The 18,974-nt window shown below is 37.7% G+C and overlaps 1 protein-coding gene across 1 annotated transcript in view; it reads right to left on the reverse strand.

Annotated features, from left to right (window-relative positions):
- Nucleotides 1-17,983, reverse strand: part of LOC141516030 (sulfotransferase 1 family member D1-like) — a 33,796-nt gene extending 15,813 nt beyond the window's left edge. The window contains exons 1-2 of the mRNA XM_074227373.1: nt 17,706-17,983; nt 2,083-2,237 (exon numbers count right to left, since the gene is read on the reverse strand). Coding sequence (XP_074083474.1) covers nt 2,083-2,227 — 145 coding nt within the window. The 5' untranslated portion in view covers nt 2,228-2,237; nt 17,706-17,983. The remainder of the gene's footprint in view (nt 1-2,082; nt 2,238-17,705) is intronic.
- Between the last annotated feature and the right edge of the window lie 991 nt (nt 17,984-18,974).

The raw sequence follows: 18,974 nt of genomic DNA on the forward strand, positions 1-18,974 counted from the left end.
TTGCTGATTGTCTTGCAAAGGAAACTGAGAAAGACTGGAGGAGGAGCTGTGAGAGACATGTATAAAGGGATGATAGATTTAGGTGCAAGGGGTATTAGTGATCCTATCCCATCATTTTACAGAAGGGGAAAGTGAGACTCAGGCTGGTAAAGTGATATGCTTAAAGGGAGGAAAGCTAGGGTTTGAATTAAGACGGGCTGACTGCATATACAGTACCCTTTCGACTATCACTGAGATCTCAGATCTGATCCATCTGGAATTTGTCAAATAAAATATCCACTACTGGAGAAGACAAGATATCGGTATTGCATATTCAAAACCATTCTGATTGCTAACTAAATACGAACCAATTCATAATCTGTTTGGACTTATTAGAATGAAGCCCTTGCTTGTGAAAAATTTGTGTATGATGTTTTGATGATGGAAAAGCAGAAAAAGAATGGAGAATTTATTAGTCCTCAGTCAAGAAGGGCTTGGCCTATTTTAGTGAACTCAATTAAGAGCTAGTAGACTTAAGGAAGTGATGCTTTACTGAAGTGCTTAGACTGTTTTGTGGACAGATTTCAGGGGGCTCATGGCTTTGGAAGGGGAAAAAATGACACCTTTCATTAACCTTGAACTGAAAGTTGGCATTTCTCTTAGTTATTTAAAAATATTCTGTGAGGGGATCTACGAATTTCATTAGACTTTCAAAGAACTCTGCCACCGAAAAATGTTCAGAAGCCCTCAGTTTTTTAAATGGAACGATTCACCCAATTTGGGTAGGAGCTATTTGGTCCTTTGTAGAAAAGTGTGTTTAGATACTAGCATATAAGGGATGGGAATAGGGACTGAAATCCCAAGAGAGGGATGTCCCTCAGCCATTTCATCTTCTCTGTATCTCACCTTCTTAAATCAATCAATCATTATTTTTTTTGCCAACCTGCTATGTGCCATGCTATACTAAGTGCCAGAGACAGTCTCTACCCTCAAGGAATTCTCAATCAAATGGGGAAGACAACAAGCAAACAGCTATGTAAAAACTATGGACAGGATAAATAAGGAAGCAAATTGAGAGAGGGATGGCATAGAATTAAGAAGAGTTGAAAACGACTACCTGTAAAAAATGAAATTTCAGTTGGTATTTAAAAGAAGTCAGGGAAGAGGCAGTTAGGTGGTGCAATGAATAGAGCACTGACCCTGAAGTCAGGAGTATTGGAGTTCAAATTTAGCTTCAGATACTTAACTCTGATTGCCTCAGCAACAATAAAACAGAAATCAGGAAAGTTGATAGGGAGAGGAGAGGAGAGAGAGCATTCCAGGCATGGGAGAAGAGTCAAAAGAAATCCCAGCACCTGAGAGATGGAGCATCTTTCTGATGGGATTACCAGGAGGTTGGTGTCATTGAATCAAAAAATAAGTGTCCAGGAGTAAGGTGTAAGAAGACTGGAAAGGTAGGAGGGTGGTAGATTATAAAAGCCTTTGAATGATAAACAGAACACTTAATATTTGATCCTGGAGGCAAGAGGGAGTTTATTGAGCAAGGAGATGATATGATGAGATTTGAGCTCTAGAAAACTCATTTAGAGCGGGTTGAGCACAAATAGAAACAGAGCCCCTAAGCCATAAATAAGGATGCATATTGACTTAGAACAATACATGCATATATAACAATAACAATCTATCTCTCTATCTCTCTATCTATCTATCTAACCTACCTACCTATTTACATATCTATCTCTTCCTATCTACCTACCTATTTATCTATTTACATATCTATCTATCTGTCTGTCTGTCTATCTATATCGATATATAAATTTAGATTTAAATCAACACATCACTTTAAAAAATCAGATAGGGACTCCATTTTAATCTGGTTCCAACTGTATTCTGGTGAGCTCCATGTCATATTATGTCTAACAGCTGAATGTTTGACACCTCTGATGAAAAGCATTGAGAGATGAAGTGATTGACTTAAAGTCATAAGACATTATGTGACAGAACCATTTTTCTGACTTGGAAGCCAACTTTCCATCTACAGTACCACATTGTGTCTACTTTCCAAATGGCTTGTAATTGTCTTAATAAAGTGCCTGAACTCACCAGATTTGGGATAGGTGGAGATGAGAAGGTCGTCTGGTTTGGCCTCAAATGCTTCTACCTGAGACCAGGCTTCTGCGATGGTCCAGAAGATGGGGACTCCATGAACATCTACTAATTCCTGTCTGAACATTTTCTTCTCATCCATTTTTAAGAGACTGGTTTAAAAACAAACAAATGGAAGCCCCCCATACATATTAGCCGAGTTTATGAAATCTTCAGTTTGACACTATCATTTGACATTGATTTGATATATATGTATATATTACAATAAATTACACATGGTTGTACCTTATTATCATACAGTTATTCATTCATAGTTATTAAGACACATATAGTAAAATCCTGTTCTAATAATGATTACTGATCAGACATAGTTTTTTTTTCTTTCAACATCTCTGCAGAGATAATATAAGAAATTGGACATTTGGAAGAACTCTAAGAGTTCAAAATGGACAAATTCCTTGAAATATCTTTAGTAATACCATTTGCCTTTCTTTTTTTGTATAGTTATTACCGCAGAGGCTGAGGTACAAATGTTTATTGACTGACTGACTAACGTAGCAAGATGCAGAGCAGTTATAAAGCTTAGGCAGCTTCTGTACTGTATTTTCCTTTATGTATTTACAAGTTGAGATATACTTACAAGGTTGAAGAGTGCTTTAAACAGTCAATTTTGCATATGTGAAAATTGCATAATACTGGGTTGAGTAGTTCAATTGTTCTTTGAGACATTCAGCTAGATTTTATCAGCATGAGTTTCTGGATAATAATCTTTTTATTATTAACTTAGATACAAGAGTGGAATCTAAGATAAAAGTTCTTGTCAGCAAAAACCAGAATATGAAAAACAGCCCATCAATTATTTAAAAACTGTCCATTTAATTAAGAACTTTCAAAAATAATTTAAAAATTGTGAATTATTAAAGTACCTTCAGTGGTCCAAGTTTTAACTTTGGATGAAATAATATTAATAATAAAATAATAAACAAATTAGTTGGCACACATTTATTTAGTTAGCTGGGTCCTGATGAGTGTAAATATTGAATCTGGTATAGTAGTCACATTATTTCAATTCCCTCTGCATATTTCCATTGGACTAGAGCCCATAAGCATATTTTAAATAATGATAACTTCAAATAGTGTGAATTTGAATACTTGTGCTCACTTTTGGGATACTTTATTCATATTACTTCAGGTCCAGATGGCACTCAGTAGATGCTCAATAGATATTTATTGTCTGAATAACTAACTAGTCAGCCATTTTTTTAGTTTTTTTTTTTTTTTTTTTTGCAAAGTCAAATGGGGTTAAGTGGCTTGCCCAAGGCCACACAGCTAGGTAATTATTAAGTGTCTGAGCTGGATTTGAACTCAGGTCCTCCTGACTCCAGGGCTGGTGCTGTATCCACTGCGTCACCTAGTTGCCCCCATTTTTTTTTTTTATTATTTACTTTAGGGAGAATTCTTTCAGATATCCTCCTGCTGTCATGCTGATTTTGCTGCATTTTAGGACTCCACTTTGTTGCTTGACATTTGGTGAGAAAACTCTCCTTGAGTTCCATCTCACCATACCCAACATTAAAGCCTACTTAATAATAGACATCATGGTATAGTGGGAAAAGTATTGACTTTGGAGTCAAAAGATCTGGCATCAAAAATTGCTTTTGATCCATATTGGATGTGTGACAATGAACAAGTCACTTAAATCTCTGTCTGCCTCAGTTTTCTCATCTGTTAAATGAATAAGAGAAGAAAATGGCAAAACCTTTCAGTATCTTTGCCAAAAAAATTCCAAATGGGTTCATGAAGAGCTGGACATGACCAAATAACAATAAGAAATGGAATCACTCCAAAAAGAACGTTTTGGTGAAATTATACATGTCCTATATCCTAAATCACCCTATATCCCACTAAGAAGGCAATCCCTTCCTAAAAGAGAACTGAAGAGTCAGAAACTCATGAATTAGAAGAGGATTTTATAGTCTTCTATGATTCTTTTCTCTTTTGCATACAGTAGAAACTCAATTCACAGCATTAGGTTTCACTCTCTCCCCACAACAATCTTCCTCAGATTAAAAAGAAGCACAGCTAGTCATCATCATTACCTTCCCCAGTTCTGCAGTGGCACCCACCAGGTTACCCACTCTCTTTCAATCACTTTCCAGTCACATTACTGTTCTACTCTCTAAGCACATTCCCAGATCTAGGTAGCTTTCCACCCATGCTCCCAGGCTGTTCTTTAAAATGCCTTATTCAAGCAATCCTAGCTCTGACTCTACTTTCTGATTCTCTATAAAGACCCAGAGGGTAGGGGTCCTTGTGTTCCCTTGTAGCTACCTTCAGAGAACGACTACGTCCATGTTCCCAGTACTCTGCACAATTCTTCATATTTTTTCTCTAATCCTTGCTCTTTTGGGCTTGAATTTGTGGAAGATGCTTACTAGCTTTTGCTAGGATAAACAGGAAAGATATCAAATGCTTTCTTAAAAGCTTCCAGATCCAACATTTTAGTTTATGTTCTAACTTTTGCTTCTCTATAATAGACTAATTTTCTCTAAGTACTGAATACAACTTGTGGAAACCACTTGCTTCGGGTTAGTAACCTGGTGGTTTCAATTCAATGCTGGAACAAAAGGAGATATTTATGAGGAATTTAATTAGCCATAACAGGAGAATATTCAACAAAGACTTTTATTGAGGACAAAATTAGCTAATTGAGTTGAGTGAAACTCCCCTTTGTCTGAGTTGCTTGTACTGGTGTACCAGCTAAACCTTGGAGCTATGATGAAGCTTTCACAGACGTTTTTACAAAATTGATCTGGAAGTGATGTTGCCCACCTGAGTCCTTTATTGGTCCCGCCAAAGAAATCCTGAGGCTGGTCTTAATACCTTATAAGGAAAGCTACCTCAAACTGCTTGGGGATGGGAAGTAGAATAGCGCTCCTATCACAGCATTTATCATCCAGGTCCTTAGTCCTTGTTAAAGTCTCTTGAGGTAGAAGCCTTAATTTCAGCGTCCTGATAACTTACTCCCTTCCATCTCATGTGGCATAAGGTTGAACTTGAACCTCCATTTGGGACTAGAAGACTGTTGATCTCCTCTTTCCCCAAATTGCCCCCTTTTCTGGGCCTTTGTAACCTCTTTTAACTCTGGACTCAAGATCCTTGTTTTGGAATCAGCAAAAGCAGGGATGATGGGACTTTAATCCATCTAAGCCAGTCCTATTTGGGTCATTGCTCAGATCTTCCATTACATACATAAAGGAGTCAAGTATCCCAGGACCATTCAGATCTAAAATCTGGACCCTTTCTAGGTCAGAATGTTAGTGGACTGAGGACTGGAGACTTTTGCTTCATTGCTGGAGGCTATTCTCTACTTTCTGCTACCATTTTGTACATTCCCTTTTCCTACCCAGACACAGGACTAGTGAAATCTGAATGTCAGTGACCCAGGACTCATGGCATGCCCCATATTGCCTCATGGTGCCAACATCAGGGCACCCAATTATGTCATTTGGTCCTTAGCTGCATGAATTATAGATTTGCCTATCTTTCAGTTGAAGATCCTTGGATTCCATCTTCCTTAGCTTCTAGGATATTTTGGTCTATTGTCTGGTGGTATGAGCATATCCATTGGTCCTGTCAGGATGTCAGAGACCCTCCTAGGTGATCTTGAAGTTAATTGTCAAGTTACCATTTAAAGTCTTCATCAGGATCACTTTTGGCTTTCAAATACTTGAGTTTCTTCACATCTCATCTAGGGGTTTTGTTCTCTATCTGTTGCTTAGCATTGATGTCAAAGCATCTGCTTCCCATGAGAGTACCACACATTTCCTATAATTTGACTTTCAGGCATCAGGCCCCTAGGCGCCAAAGGGAACACAGCACAGCCCCTCCCAATTAGCACATCAATAATGTTTCTAGTAGTATAGTAGAAGATAAGAAGAAAGTTTAGACATATGTTTTAACATCATTCACTGGATAGGTTGCCCTAACCAAGGTATTTTAGAATTCATCCAACCATATCATCTATCATCCATAACCACATCCATATCCACATCCATAGCCCTATATCCACATATCCATGTATCTATTCATATATCCATATCCATATCCACATCATCCATATCCTTATCCATCCGCATCACCATCATCCACATCATCATCCACACCATCATCATTCACATCATCCCCATCCATTCATCCATCCATCCATCCATCCATCCATCCATCCATCCATCCATCCATCCATTATTTACCTATTTAGAACAGGGATTGGTAATGTCAAGTTCAAAGTTATATAAGAAATCATTTGGTTTGGCACTGCCAAGGCAACCTCAGGTGGGGCTTGAAATTCAATAAATCTAGTAGCTTCTTAGGGATGAATTAATTAAATATTTGACTAATTTTTAAATTTTTGCCCTTGGCAGAAAAATTCCCTACCCCGATCTAAAATAAATGGGAGATAATTTATTTTTAGATTTTTTTTGCAAGGTTAAGTGGCTTGCCCAAGGCCACACAGCTAGGTCATTATTAAGTGTCTGAGGCCGGATTTGAACCCAGGTACTCCTGACTCCAGGGCCAGTGCTCTATCCACTAAGCCACCTAGCCACCCTGAAATAATTTCTTAGGGAAAAGACTAGCAGAGAGTGAATGAGTGACGGTGTGTGTATGTGTGTGTGTGTGTGTGTGTGTGTGTGTGTGTGTGTGTGTGTGTGTGAGAGAGAGAGAGAGAGAGAGAGAGAGACAGATATCTCTTTAAGAATGTGGGATTTGATCTCCTATTTGCCTGCCTTAGACCACTAGGAAAGGCATAGGGGAATAGTCAATATGAACATACCTTAACCAGCTTGTTAAGCAAGTGCTTGGGGGTACTTGAGCAGCTTCCATAATCTCTGTCCCATGCTCACATAATTTCATATGATGAGGGAGGGGAGCTGTTTCCATGGTATCTCTAAAGTTATCATGAACATCTCTGTCCTAGATCACCCTGTGCTTCTGCTGTTAGGGTAACCTCTGCTAAATCAGCTCCAGGAGGACCCCCTGAAGCCCTCAATTCTCCCATGCTGTAAGAGACCGAGGCCAATCTCACTGGTTTGCATCACAGTTCTCTCCATTGGTTTATCCCATAGTGTCCAAGGTCACAGAGAGAGGAAGTTCCTAAGCTGGAATTTGAACCCTTGACTTTTGTTGTCAAGTCCCATATTCCTTTCTAACATCATTTAGAACTTGGATAATGCTCATCTTAGGGAATATCATGCAACTTTCTGGTCTATTTAGGTATTTCTAAATCTGAATTTAGCCCCCTAGTCACTGAACATGAAGCCTATAAGGATGAATTTGGCACTCCACACAGGAACTGCATTCCTTTAGACAGGTTTCCCCTTTATTTAGTCTTGGTAAGGAAGATTGATTTAGCATCTCTGAATGTATTTGGATTTATTTATACACTGAAAGTGAATTATCTAAGATGGAAATTTAGCTATGGTTGACAAACAGAGTCCTTGAAAAATTTTTATAAAGCATGAAAGCAAGTCAACCTCATGTCTATGGGTTGACCTTAGAGTTCATATTCAGTTGTGCCTGGGGGCCTTTGAACTTCTCAAAGCTCCAGATAACTGTAAGTTAATAATGATGTTCTTTCTTTCATTTGCATGATGCAACATGCCAAAGAGAACTTGGAAAGATGAATAGCTGGGACTGAGTGTTCCAGTCTTCTAGGCAAGCCTCTTCCTGCTTGCAGGGTTCAGTGCTTTCCCTCCCCATCTCTACTTTCTGGTTTCCTTGGCTTCCTTCAAGTTATCCTTCAGGAAGCCTTCCCCAAGCCCTCTTAATTCTATAGCCTCCCCTCTGATAAATATTTCCTATTTATCCTGTATGGATTGCTTTGTTGATGTTTATTTGTTCATTCTTTCCCCCATTAGATTTAAAGTCTTTGAGGACAAAAGGACTATCTTTTTACTCTCTTTGTATCCTCAGTTCTTAGCACAGTGCCTATCTCAGAGTTTATGTTTAATAAATATTTGTTGCCTGACACTGACTGACTATAACATTTTTATATATGGAAGATCTGATTAGCACAGCGACTGGCACATTAATAACTGTTTATTGACTGTTTACTCTACCTATCCTCTGGCCTGGTCTATCCTGCCTGCCTGGATGGAGAGAAATGTTCTTTCATTTTGCTGTTTCCCCTGGTCTTTTGGACTGTCTTGGCCTTCCTACTTCTATTTTATTTTTTCAACATTCTAAAGAAAAACTACATGCCCTGCATTTTTTTTGTTTTCTTGACAACATGAATCTCTTGCAAAATCTTGCCTTTAATAAAGGATTCCAGAGCATAGGTCTCATGTATTGGTCTTCTTTCAGAGATCAGGAGAGCCTTTGTGTGGCAATGTTCTAAAACTAATTGCAAGTATTCTGTCTAAACCCCATTTCATGGTCACTGCAGTGAAGACCATTTTGTAGATTATAGAAAACAGGGAGGCCATAGGTCAAATATTTCCAAATATAGATGTCTGGGGTATTTGTGTATAGGTGACACCATTATCCAAAAAATTTTATTCTCTATCAGAACAATTGGATGGATAGATAAAGAGATTATTGCTCTTTAGACTTTTGGGTGTTTTCCCTTCATCCCAAAGAGAAAAATGCACAGTACAAGTATATGAAAGTATTATTAAGATAATACTTATTATCTTAATTATAATTAAGAAAAACATTAATTTCTTCTTTGGAACAAAAACACCTTCTTTGGTGATAGAGATATCAAAGTGCTTACTATTAAGTTGACAAGAGATAGGATATCAACTTCAAGTGATGAGTGTCAGTGCAAATAATGTTTATTCAGGGTTTAACTTTAATCATAACTATTGATATTATTAATAGTTTATTAAAATGATAATACTATGCATTGGGGAGTAGATCCTTTTACTGTTTAGATGACTATCACAAATGTGAAATTTGATTCTCATAATGAACTTTTCGTTTAAGAATGGAAAAATGCTATCCTTTTCATTTGATAGGATCAATGAGTGACATGGGTGATTAGGTATTATAGATGCTCCTAGAAGTGAGAAATTGCTATGAATTTAGTACAGGAAAAGATTTTGTGGGCAAGTTGAGATGAGGAAAAGATAAATCTTAACTAGGTTTTTGAAGAAGAGTGGATAAGGAGATACAAGGGAGAAGGATAGCATTCCAGAAAAGGAGAGTATTAGCTCAGAATATCTTTTGTTCCTTGTCTAGGACACTGAAGTCTTTAAAAATATAAATTACCATAATGAAATAGAGATATTGTAGAAACATTCATGTTGTATTGTAGGACATAATGCATATTCCAGGAAAACACAAAGACTTCATGTGATCTGGTGTTTTATTTTTAACAACTATTATTTCTATTCATATAACATGATTGCTTTGATAGTTTGTAAAAAGATGAGAATATGTCCTTTGACCTATTTCAGAGGATATATCATGTCTCATGTTTGTCCCATTTAATATGGGGAGACATCATTGTAATGGATAATCTTATTTAAAAGAAGCGTTACTTACCTTTAACCCCTTTAGGATGTCAAAGAATCAAAGGAACTATTACAATTTACATGCAAAAACTAAGCATTATACATTGCCTTTCTCTAACCCTACCTTTTTTTTAATGGATATTTGTCAGTTTTGCATTGAGTCGATTCATGTCATAGAGCAAAATCAAAACTCTCTAGAACCAAAACAATCTTCTATGCAAAAATTCCCATAATTATTTTATTAAATGCAAATTTAACTTACCTTTAAACTCCAGAGATTTAAAAAATCAAGTATCAGAGCCAAGATCATTCAATTTATTCTGCCCTGAATACCTTCCAAATCCCTTACATCAGGGATCCTTGAGGTAGAATAAACTCAAGTCACAGATAACCTGCTAATAGTTTCCATTGGGCCCCTACTGTTTACATCTGTAGCCAAGCATTCTGGAATAGAATTTTCTCCAGGGGATATTTTTAATCTTTTGGAAAACAATCAGTCCCCTGAAAGATGTGATTAACCCATTCTCAGGGTTAACTAAAGCATAGTGCAGAAATCCATTGCCCCTTAATATGATAAAATAATGAATACTTTTATCCACAGCATTATTTCATACTTAACTTTAAATTATAACTATCATCATTATTTTATTATTTTTAAAGGTTTCTTTTCTTTCTTCCTTTTTTTTTTTGCAAGGCAATGGGGTTAAGTGGCTTGCCCAAGGCCACACGGCTAGGTAATTATTAAGTGACTGAGGCTGGATTTGAACTCAGGTACTCCTGACGCCAGAGCCAGTGCTCTATTCACTGTGCCACCTAGCTGCCCCAATTATTGTCATTATTAATAATTAATTAAAATAATAATGCAATACATTGAAAAGTAATCCTTAGTACCCTTTAGACTACTTTTAGAAATATGATCTCATTTGATTCTCATAATAAACTCTTGGATGTAGGAAGAGAAAATATTGTTATCAACTCCCTTTAATAGATAAAGAAAGTTTATCCCATATCACAGATCATAAAATTTTAGGGTCAGAAAGGATCTCAGAAGTTGTTAAGTAAGTCTGTGCCTGAATTATGTAACTTGTGTTATTAATTAACTGAATTAATTCAAGTAAATCCCAGATTAACTTCATGACTATCCATTGCCTCCAACCAAAGTCAGATTCTTTTCATTCTTCCTTGTATCAGTTCATTTGAATTTTGACTGACTAAACTTTTTAGTAATGTTTTCCTTCAATCAATCAAAACCCAGTTTGACTGCAACATTCTGTTCAGTTTTTCAGCCATATCCAACTCCTTGGTGATCCATTTGGGGTTTTCTGGGAAATATTCTAGAGTGGTTTGCCATTTCCTTCTAAAATGAGACCAAATTTGATGTTAGGTCTTCTGAGTCATATATTATCTGGTAGTTAGGTGGTGATGTGGATAGTGTGCTGTACCTAGAGTCAGAAAGACTCATTTTACAGATGAGGAAATTAAGTCAAACAGGGTTAAATATCTCACCCTCACAACTAGTAACTGTCTGAGGCTGGATTTGTTTTTGTTTTTCTTTTTTAAGAAGTTATATTTGATTTCAACTTGATTCTGCTCCTTTGGAGCCAAATAGAACAAGGTCAACATCAATAATAGCTGACTCCAAAAAAAAGAAAAGAAGAAAAGCTCATACCCCTTTCCTGATTTCTCTAATTTTTGGTACTTCCTCCCCTTCGCCTACCCTCTTGAACTATTACATTGGAATCATTTCGGTTACATTTATATTTATGGGAGTATATATTTCCAACGAATATAAACTTGTTGATATTAGGCACTGTTTGAGTCTTGTATCTGCATTCTCTAGGCCGGGGTGAGGAATTTCTTTTCCTTTTTTTGGTCAAAAGCTACTGGATTGAATGAATTTTGAGTTCTGCCTTCTGCTGCTTTGGCAAAGTCAGATTAATATGGCCCATGGACCAGAGGTTACCTGCCCCTGCTCAAGGTCTAGCAACAATGCTTGTAATAGTTGCTTGTTTAGGGTGGCTAGGTGGTGCAGTGGATAGAGCACTGGCCCTGGAGTCAGGAGGACCTGAGTTCGAATTCAAATTACATAGCTGTGTGGCCTTCTGCAAGCCACTTAACCTCATTGCCTTGTAAAAAAACTTAAAAAAATTGCTTCTTTATTAATTTAGGATTTTAGAGTAATGACAATAATCATATTTATAAAATCTTTAGTAGTATAATTTTGCACAATGATTTACAAATGTCTGATTTGATCTTCACAACAACCCTAGAGATAGGCACTATTTTTATCCCCAATTGATAGATGAGGACACTGAGGAAAACAGAAGTCAAGTGACTTGTCTAGGATCACACAGTTAGTAGGTGGCTGAAGCTGGATTTGAACTTAGGTCTTCCTGACTCTAGGTACAGTGCTCTATTCATATCACCACCCAACTACTGAATAATATATAGGACTCAGAAGACCTAATGTAAATTTGGTCTTAAACAAGTTGCTTAGTTGAGGGACACTGGGAAAGTCGCTTCACTTCTTTCCGTCTCAATTTTCTTATCTGTAAGGGGGATAATAATAGTACTGACTTCCCAGGGTAGGTATGAAGCTCAGATGAGATATTATAAGTAAAGTGCTTAGAAAATCTTAAAGCATTTCATAATTATTAGCATTTAGCAAGCCATTCTGTGTAGGAGTTGGTGAAAGCATTCTTAGTCTCATCTTATTGATACATAGACTTGCCCAGAATCTTTCTCTCTATTTAAATATATTGACTTGCCCAGAGTCACCTAGATACAAGCATCTGGTGGGGGGAGTCCATTGCCCTTTCATTGATTCTCATTTTGTAGATGAAAAAATTGAGAAGGCATCTAAAGGGGAAAGATGTTGGATCCAGTAGAATCAGGAAGATTTGAGTTCAGATCTTGCTTCAGGCATATCCCAGCTGTGCAACCTTGGGCAAAATCATTTACCTCTCTCAGTCTCAATTTCCTCATCTATAAAATGGTTATAATAATAGCACCTACCTTCTACGGTTGTTGAGAAGATAGATTGAAATAATTAAGGCAAATTGCTTTGCAAACTTTAAAGTGCTACAAAATACTATTATTAATAAAGCCACACAGTGAGCTAGAATTCAGGTCTTCCAATTTAAATTTATTATTGTTTCTATGATATCATCTGTGCCTTGAAATTCTCTGACAGTTCATAAGATGTATGTATACAATAAGATTTTAGTGGCCACAATGGCATCTCTTTCAGGAACTCTCAGTGCAGGTGATTGCCAATGGAAGAGTTAACTAGTCTTTTGTCCACCTCTCTTCCCCAGGGTGTCTTATTTCCATAGATACTACCTACCAGGATTAACCTCAGGAGGAATTGAAGACATCTATGAAATCATGGATTCCACCTTCTGCTGACAGTATGGACAAATAATTTGTCATTTTCTCATTAGATTTTCTTTTGGGGAGAAGCTTAGTTAGCAATGAGTTAGATGATCAAGAATTTGAGTCTTTATTTATTTATATAAAAATCCCTCCTTTATTTCTTCTTTCTTTTGCTATCCATATATAAGAACATATTCATTTTATTTCTCTGTAGCCATCACATACTTTTATCAGGCTTTTTTAAAAGTTTCAAACACTCAGCACTTAGTACAAGGTGTAGTACATAGGAGGTACTTAATAAATGGTGACTGATTGGTGTTAGAAAATTGCAGTGTCTACTGTGTCAATTCTGACTTGATTAGTACCTGAAATTTTTGAGATTAATTTTAACAAACTTTTCCACATTTTATGATAAATAGAGCAAAAAATAAATATAATCTCTATATGCACATAATTATGCATATATGTGTCTATATGTATACACAATATCAATCCATCTATCTATCCATCTTTTCATTCATCCATCCATCTTTCTACCTATCTATCTGTTTGTGGATGAAATAATAATTTATATAATTTTGTCTGCTTCTCTCTCTCCCTCTCTAGTAACAGTTATAAATCCTGCCCCCCATTCCCCACGTTGTATCAACAGTCAAGAGATGGCACTGATATCTTGGAGGGAAAGGTTTTATGTTTTATGGAAGTCTGTTATATAACTGATAAGGCATAATTACCCTGAGTCAGGAGGAGGCACTCCTCCTCCCCCAGTGGAATCTCTGACAATTGTGACATGAAGCAGACATCAGGAATCAGAGAAGTAAACTATAATGTATGTTGTGACATCTTTATGAAAGCATTAACTTACACCACTAATGTTATGATCCTTTGTCTAGATCCTAAAAATATGTGATCCAAAATTTCATTTTGGAACCCAGATCCTAACCGGATGCCCATGCAAATGTATGCATCATATAAACTTAGAGGGCAAAAGAACAAACTCTGGAGGCTAACACAAGTTGATTTATTTTTGTTTGTTCCCAATTAGGGAAAATTCTGGAGGCTAACACATTAGTTTAATTTTTACTAAGGCTAAACTCATGAAAGTTGTTCTATCTACCTACCTACCAATCTATCTACCTACAACTGATCTGTCTGTCTGTCTGTCTGTTTATCTATCCACCCACCCATCTACCATCCATCCACCCAACCACCTTCCTTCCTTCCTCTCTCTCTCTCTCTCTCTCTCTCTCTCTCTCTCTCTCTTTCTTTCTTTCTTTCTTTCTTTCTTTCTTTCTTTCTTTCTTTCTTTCTTTCTTTCTTTCTTTCTTTCTTTTTCTTCCTATCCATCTATCTAGTGTTACTTTCCCCTTTAACCAAATTGGTAACTTTACATAAATTGGTATAAGGAGCCCAGGAACAAAGAAAGTTCATTTATACTAGGATCTACTTCATATCTCCAACATAATCCTTTCATCTACTTCCCATTTTCCCATTATCCTGATCTGGGTTGTTGTTTGTCCTTCCTTCTCTTTTTCCTTTTGGTTTTTGCAAGGTAATGGGGTTAAGTGACCTGTTCAAGGTCACACAGCTAGGTATTTATTAAAGGTCTGAGGTCAAATTTGAACTCAGGTTCTCCCGACTCCAGGGCTGATGCTCTATCCACTGCATCACCTAGCTGCCCCATTGTTCTTCCTTCTCAAAGAAGACCATGACATCAGGAAGGTGATGCCTTGACTTGCAAGTGAATTGTATTTAAGTGTGGGAGGACTGTGTAAGGTCACCAGTCTCTTTCTCTCTGAAGTCATCTGGATTCAATAGCAAGATATAGACCAGAATAACTGGAAATGGTCCTGGATGGAGAGGGAGGCCTTGGTCTTTTTTTAAACTAAGGTCTTTGCCAGGCCTTAATTTGTCTGAGACAACTTCTATTTGGTAATTCAGGTTAGGTAAAAATGAGGCAAAGAATGACTTCTGTTACCTAGTTAAAAATAAAATTAATCTGGAGGGGAAAGACTGTCAGGGTTTCTGGCCAAAAAAGAATCAACTGTTATTTATATCCCTCTGAGCTATGAGAATCCAAGCAATAACCTAGTGATGCTTGGCTTTCAACCCATTGTTGGTCAAAGAAAGCTAGAGTGTTTTGGGTTTAAGGCATGGTCCTTAAAAAGTAATCTAAACCATATACTCCAAGATATCTTTCCAGGTTTCAGGGATCAAACTTTACATTCCTTTGAGAAGAGCATCTTCAGGTAAGGGTGTGATTCCCTATGTGGACATAGAGGGAGAAAATAATTGAATATATTGAAGCTAATGAGATCATCAGGCAAAACAATAATGAAGGAGAAAAAAGAGGCTAAGACAGAGCTTTGGGGAATCCCCATGGGTAGTGGACACGACCTGAGGAGTGGTCAGACAGAAGGAGGAGCAGGTGAAGGCAGTGTCACAATGACCTAGAGGGAAGAAAATGTTAAGGACAAGAGAACGTTCAACAAGGTCAAAGGCTGCAAAGAAGTTAAAAAGAATGAGGAATAAAGGCTATTGGATTTGGCAATTAATTGTTAACTTTGGGGAGAACAGTTTTGGCTGAGTGATAAGGTCAGAAACTGGATTATAAGGGATTAAGAGGAGAGTGAGTGAGTGAAAACAAAGGGGAGACAACTATTGTAGACAGCTTTCTCAAGGAGTCTAGACATGAACAGGAGAGATATAGGTTGTAGCTAGTAAGATTGGATGGATCAAGTGAGGGTTTTTGAGGGTCGGAAAGACACAGGTACCTTTGTAGGCAGCAGAGAAGCAGCCAGTTAAAAAGGGAGAGATTGAAGTTTAATGAGAAAGTAAGGATAATAGAGAGATGTTGGAAGATGAGATAAAATGGGATAGTTTTTTATGTATAGGGGTTTATCTTGGTAAGAAGTGTCCCTTCTTCACATGAGACAGGGATGAGGAAGGAGAGAGTAGTGAACTGTAGGTAGATCTGAGATGAGTAAGATGGGAGAAGAGGGAGTTTTTGGCAAATGTTTCCATTTTTTTCAGTTAAATATAAATCAAAGTTATCAGCTGGGAAGGTAAGAGGTAGGGGTGTCATGGGAGGTTTGGGGAAGGATGCAAAAGTAGTGTGGGGAGTTAGTGCAGGTGGTGCAATTAGGGAGGTGTTGCAGGGTTGTCTTGCCTCAACGGGGGTAAACTTGTAGTGGACTTAGCCCAATTTGGGATTTTTCTCTAGGTTTTTAGCAACATATGAGTAGGAACAAAAACAGTACTTGGTTGGAGTGATCCAGAATAGTACTTGGCAGGGAAAGAGCTATAGAATAAGTAGGCAAGGGAACAAGGAGAAAGTGTAGAGTTAAACTGCTTGACCTAGGAGTCAACTTGGGGAAGGGAGGGAAGAATAACCAGTACTTGGGGAAAACTGAGGGATTTCACATCACAGTGAAGATGTGAAATGACAACAGATCATGGTCACACAAAAGATTGTGATCCAAGATGGTAGTGTTGTTAGGTCTGGCTCAAGTTCCTGCCCAAAGTAAAGCCTAGTGGGGGGCAGAACAGACTCTGACTTGATTTCCTTTCCTTTCCCCATGGAGGGAGAAGCTCAGTTTTAACTAGTCACTTCTGCTCTGCAGTTATCCCTGAATTGTCCCATCTCCCTACTCCAATTGCCCTTCTTTGCCTTCCCAAAGAGGCAGGTAGGTGGAGCACCAGACCTAGAGTTAGAAAGACTCATCTTGAGTTCAAATCTGTCCTCAGACACTTACTAGTTGTGTGGCCCTGGGGATGTCACTTAACCCTATTTGTCTTAGTTTCCCTCATATGTAAAATGAACTGGAGAAAGAAATGGAAATCCATTTGCCAAAACAATTCCAAATAAAATCAAAGAGACAGACAGGATTGAAACAATTGAACTGCTTAGTTAGTACCTGTCTCTTCTTGGGGGTTGAGAAAGGGTGGTTCATGTGACCTCATGATTTCCTAATAAAATTTTTAAAAAAGAGAACTATGCACTCAAATATCAACCATAACAGCCAAATAATGAGTATGTTTAATGGAAAGTAAAATTACACAAGTGCATTTGTGAAAGCTGATGCTGTAGCCACCAGAAAAGAAGCTTATATAAGACAGTCTTGTTAATGAATCATATGACAGACTTCTTACATCCCTTTTCCCAAGGAGCTCATTCCCATAGAGGGCTTTTAAATTATCTGAACTTGATACTGTAATACAGAGAAGATTAGGGCTTAGACAAAGGAAGAATTCACATCTAACAACTTGAAATTTCTTATTTTTTATCTTGCTCAGCTTCAAAAATGGTTTATGAAGATGCCTCCATCTTCAGTTTAATCCAACTATGACCACACTTCAAGTTCATGTATTAGCATCTTGGACCTGGGATTTAGGGAGGGGGACTCCCATCCTTGTCACATTATAATATCAGGGTCTACATCACTTTCTTTTTCATGTCTATGACAGCTCAGCAGAGCAGAGCATTTCAGCCCTGGAAAGAACCCCAGAGATCATCTCAATCAGGTACTTCCCTCACTTTATAAATGAACTAGCTCACCCAAAGTGACTCTCCTGAGGGCAGACAGATGGTTAGTAGCCAAGCTAGGGCTTAAAGGCAGATCCCCCAAATACTCACTACACCTTCCTCTACACTCTGCTCACTTTTCAGTGCTTTGAATTTTTGATTAAACAAGGTCATTATGAATAGCAGGTAGTGTTGTTTCTTACCTGTTTCTTGCCTCTCCAGAGAAATCAGAAATCCAGATTGTCTCTCCCTGGTTTGGGAAATGGTTCAGCTCCAGTGACTCAGTCAGCTTAGAAGTATTCTTCCAATATTCTTACAAAAGGCAGTAAGACAAGGGGAACAAGTCCTCAGAAAAAGGACTTGACCAGGTGTCTTTTGTGGGTGTTATTCTAAGCTGGGAAAGCTTGGTTGCAGGTGTCTATTTTGCCTTGGTGGGGATTAGGGTGACAGAGAGGCAAAGAAAATCTCCCAGGCTCAGCAGCTGAACTAGGAGCCTTTAATAAATGTTTGTTTGATAAAGGATGGACTAAGCCCTCCCTGCTCCTCCCAAGAGGGAGGGAGGCTGGGCCAAATACAGATTTCACTCATGACTATTGGGCTGTAAAACAGAGGGGAAAATAGGCATATTTTCATTATCAATGGCACACACAGTCCTTGGTCAAGTCAATAAATGTATCTGATAATGGACATGGAGCTAGATACCAAGATTAAGTGAATATTAAGAAAAGCAAGACTGCATTAAGAAAATACAATAATTTTTCATTGTAACAAAGCATAGCTTTTAGCTAAATCAGTCTGGAGAGTCAGACATCTTTGCTTCCTAAGTGTTCACTGGATTAAACCCATCTTGTTCAAGGATTGCCAACCTCTGTTTTTAGTAAACTCATTGTGTATGAAAGGAGAAGAATTATGCAGTTTACTATAAATATGCATATCCATAGTATTTATAGAGTACCTTAAGGACTGCTGATAGCTTTACAAATGTTAATCTATTTCATCTGAACAACAGCAATAATAAGAATAAGTATATGGGGCCACTGGGTGTCATAGTGGAAGAATGCCGGGCCTTTCATCAGGAGGTTACTGTTAGTATTGCTGTTTAGTTGTATTTCAGTCATGTCTTCATGATCTCTTTGCAGTTTTCTTGTCAAAGAGATTGAAATAGTTTGTCCTTGTCTTCTCCAACTTGTTTTCTAAATGAGGAACCGATGCACACAAGGTTAAGTGATTTGCCCAAGGTCACACACCTAATAAGTTCTGAGACCTCATTTCAAGCATTCTATCTACTAACTTTCTTCAAACATCAGTCTAAGAAGCATCCCCAATGGAGATGCAGTTTGGCTACTGCTCCTGTAGGTGACATCGTCAAAGTTCCTGAAGACCCAGAGAAGAAAGTTCTTGTCACCAAGAACTGTCAAGGTAGGGCCAATGATTTAACACTCGAAAATGATCTAAGTTTATCAATGGAAATG

The sequence above is a fragment of the Macrotis lagotis genome, chromosome 3, assembly GCF_037893015.1.
Source record: "Macrotis lagotis isolate mMagLag1 chromosome 3, bilby.v1.9.chrom.fasta, whole genome shotgun sequence".
In the NCBI taxonomy this organism is placed as follows: Eukaryota; Metazoa; Chordata; class Mammalia; order Peramelemorphia; family Peramelidae; genus Macrotis; species Macrotis lagotis.